The sequence below is a fragment of the Passer montanus genome, unplaced genomic scaffold (assembly GCF_014805655.1).
Source record: "Passer montanus isolate IOZ18808 unplaced genomic scaffold, ASM1480565v1 scaffold89, whole genome shotgun sequence".
Taxonomy (NCBI): domain Eukaryota; kingdom Metazoa; phylum Chordata; class Aves; order Passeriformes; family Passeridae; genus Passer; species Passer montanus.
Genome location: NW_024374256.1, coordinates 2,546,028 through 2,548,934, shown reverse-complemented (window position 1 = coordinate 2,548,934; position 2,907 = coordinate 2,546,028). Strand labels below are relative to the sequence as shown.

General features: G+C 67.5%; 1 protein-coding gene across 9 annotated transcripts in view; it reads left to right on the top strand.

Annotated features, from left to right (window-relative positions):
* ADGRB2 (adhesion G protein-coupled receptor B2) overlaps positions 1–2,907 on the top strand; it is a 60,237-nt gene that overhangs the window by 56,867 nt on the left and 463 nt on the right. For all 9 annotated transcript variants that reach the window (XM_039733834.1, XM_039733832.1, XM_039733833.1 and 6 more), the window contains 8 exons: positions 384–555; positions 626–721; positions 850–889; positions 1,021–1,679; positions 1,948–1,983; positions 2,264–2,368; positions 2,508–2,561; positions 2,662–2,865. In XM_039733834.1, the coding sequence (XP_039589768.1) occupies positions 384–555; positions 626–721; positions 850–889; positions 1,021–1,679; positions 1,948–1,983; positions 2,264–2,368; positions 2,508–2,561; positions 2,662–2,856 (1,357 nt within the window). In that variant the 3' untranslated portion in view covers positions 2,857–2,865. The remainder of the gene's footprint in view (positions 1–383; positions 556–625; positions 722–849; positions 890–1,020; positions 1,680–1,947; positions 1,984–2,263; positions 2,369–2,507; positions 2,562–2,661; positions 2,866–2,907) is intronic.

Sequence of the window (2,907 nt, the reverse complement as noted above, 5' to 3'; positions counted from 1 at the left end):
AAAAAGAGGAGCCCCAAAAATCCCCCTTAAAAAAAAAAAAAAAAAAAAAAAAAAAAAAAAGATAAAAAATCCCTTCTTGCTGTTCTGGTGGCCGTGGGAGGGTGGCGGTGGCCCCGCATCCCCCCAGCACTCTCTGGCTGTGTGGGGACAGGGACACACCTGGAGGCTGGAGCCCACAGGTCCCCTCAGCCCTTAGCTCCCAGCCGGCGCTGGCTTGGGGACACCGAGGGAGAGGGGACAGCTGGGCCACCAGCCCCGGCCATGCTTGCGGGGCGCGGGGCACGGCTCGGGGGGCTGCTGCGGGGAGGGGGCGATGCTCGGGGGGCTGTCCCGGGGCAGCCCCACCCCGCGGGCTCACCCCGGCCCCTCTCTCCCTGCGCCAGGGCATCGCTGTGGAGCTCCTGCGTGGTCCTGCCTCTGCTGGCGCTGACCTGGATGTCGGCCGTGCTCGCCATGACCGACCGGCGCTCCATCCTCTTCCAGGTCCTCTTTGCCGTCTTCAACTCCGTCCAGGGCTTCGTCATCATCACCGTGCACGGCTTCCTGCGCCGAGAGGTGGGGCGGCGCCGGAGGGGTGCCGGGGACAGCCCTGGCCGCGGGGCCGTGACCGGCTCTGTCCCCGCAGGTCCAGGACGTGGTGAAGTGTCAGGTGGGGGGGTGCAGGAGCGAGGAGAATGAGAACTCGCCCGACTCCTGCAAGAACGGGCAGGTGCAGATCCTGGTGAGTGGGTCCCCCCCTGGAGACCCCGCCGCTGCCCGTGCCGGCCATGGTGCTTCATTTCCCCGTCTCTCTCCCTCTCTCTCTCTCCTCTCTCTGTCGCTCTCTCCCCTCTTTCTGGATTTTTATAGACAGATTTTGAAAAGGACGTTGACCTGGCGTGTCAGACAGGTGAGCTCCCCTCTGTTGTCACCGTGCCACACCCGGGAGGGACAGGCAGCACGAGCCGGGGGGTCTCTCCTGTGTCCCCCACCCCCCGTGGGACCCTCAGGGCCGGCTCTGACCCCGCTCCCTGCCCACAGTGCTGTTCAAAGAGGTGAACACCTGCAACCCCGCCACCATCACGGGCACCTTGTCCCGCATCTCCCTGGACGGCGACGAAGACCCCAAGCTCAACACCACCTCGGAGGGCAGCCTGGGCTTCTCCAGCCTGCCCGGGAACATCCCCCCCGCCAGCATCCTGGTGCAGGTGCCCAAGATGACGCCCAACGTGGTGGCGGGTCTGACCGAGCTGGGCGAGCCGCCGGCGCAGCAGCTCAGCCTGGAGGCGCCGGGTCCCGTTTACCTGTGCACCGAGAGCAGCCTGAGGCCCCTGGAATACGGCTGGATCCGGGCCCCCGAGCCGCCCCGGGAGAGCGATTACATGATGCTGCCCCGCCGCACCGGCAGCCTCAAGCCCTTCCCCCGGGACGAGGGGACACTCGGGGCCGGCGCAGAGGAGGCGGTGGCCGGCGGGACGGGGCGCCCGGCGGCCGAAGGGGACGCCTATCCCGGCTTTGTGGCCGTGGATCACGTCAACGTGAACCTCAACCAGCCCTACGCGACGGTGAAGACGCCCTACGGCCTGCAGTTCAAGCAGCACCCCACGGTGAGGCAGATCCTGGCCTCGGAGCTGTCGGAGCGCAGCCGCACCATGCCCCGCACCGTGCCCGGCTCTGCCATGAAAGTGGGGTCCCTGGAGGTGAGCGGGGGGCCGGTGCCCGCGGGCAGGCGTGCGGGGAGGGGTGTGTGTGCCCGGGACACGAGTGCACGTGCAGGGTGGCATGAATTCCCCCCGTGCTCCCCCCTGGCCATCCCACCTTGGCGGGATGAGCTCCGTGTCCCCAGCCGGGCATGGATTGGGGCTGGCATGAGCCCCTAAACCTTGCTCCCCCTCATCCTGGACCTGCAAAGACCTTTCCCTTTTCTTCTCCATCTCCTCCCCTCTCTCCTGCCTGTCCCCCTGCCAGAGGAAGAGGTTGCGGTACTCTGACCTGGACTTCGAGGTAAGTCCTGCCATGGAGGTGGCACCGGTGCCATCGTGGGGGACTGATCCAGGTTGTCCCCACTCCCTTTGCCCCGCCAGCAGCTCCTGAGCTCTGAGGGGTTCAGACCAGGCAGTAGCAAGCGTTGGCTCTGGATTAAAACACCGATGATGAGCCTGGTCTGGGATGCCCCAGGAAGGCAGGGATGGGGACAGGGACGGGGACAGTGCCGAGGGACAGGGGACAGTGCCGAGGGACAGCGGGCAGGCCGATGGCCACAGGCTCTGCTCTGCCCCCGCAGAAGGTGATGCACACACGGAAACGCCACTCCGAGCTCTACCACGAGCTCAACCAGAAATTCCACACACTGGACCGGTACCGGGCTCCGTCCACCGGCTCCTCCAAGGTGAGGTCCTGGAGGCCCCGTCCTGCCCTGGTGTGCACCCTGCCAGCCTTTACCTCCTCCTGCATGGACTGTGGCACCCCGGGGAGACTGAGGGCACCCAAGGGCGCCGCCGGGGCTGAGCACTGGGGTTTTTCTGCAGCGAGAAAAGCGGTGGAGCGTCTCCTCCGGCGGCGGGGACAAGAGCACGGGCAACGTAAGTCCTGACTCCCCCTGGGGGTTATCCCATCCCATCCTGAAGAGGGCAGGAGGTGGCTTTGGGACAGAGCCGGCCACAGCTGCCCCTCACCCTGCAGGACGTGACCAGCCCCGAGGAGCAGCGGCCGAAGGCTCCGGCCGCGCCGCCCAAGCCATGGAGCACGTTCAAGGCGATGACGCTGGGCTCGCTGCCCAGCGCCCAGCGGGACCGGCTGGAGCTGTGCCGGCCAGACTGGGACAGCCCCTGCGCCGGCCTGGACGCGGCCGACGGCGACTTCCAGACCGAGGTGTGAGCCCCGCGCCCGCCGCCGCCGCCGCCGCCATGCAGGTGAGCCCCGGGGTGG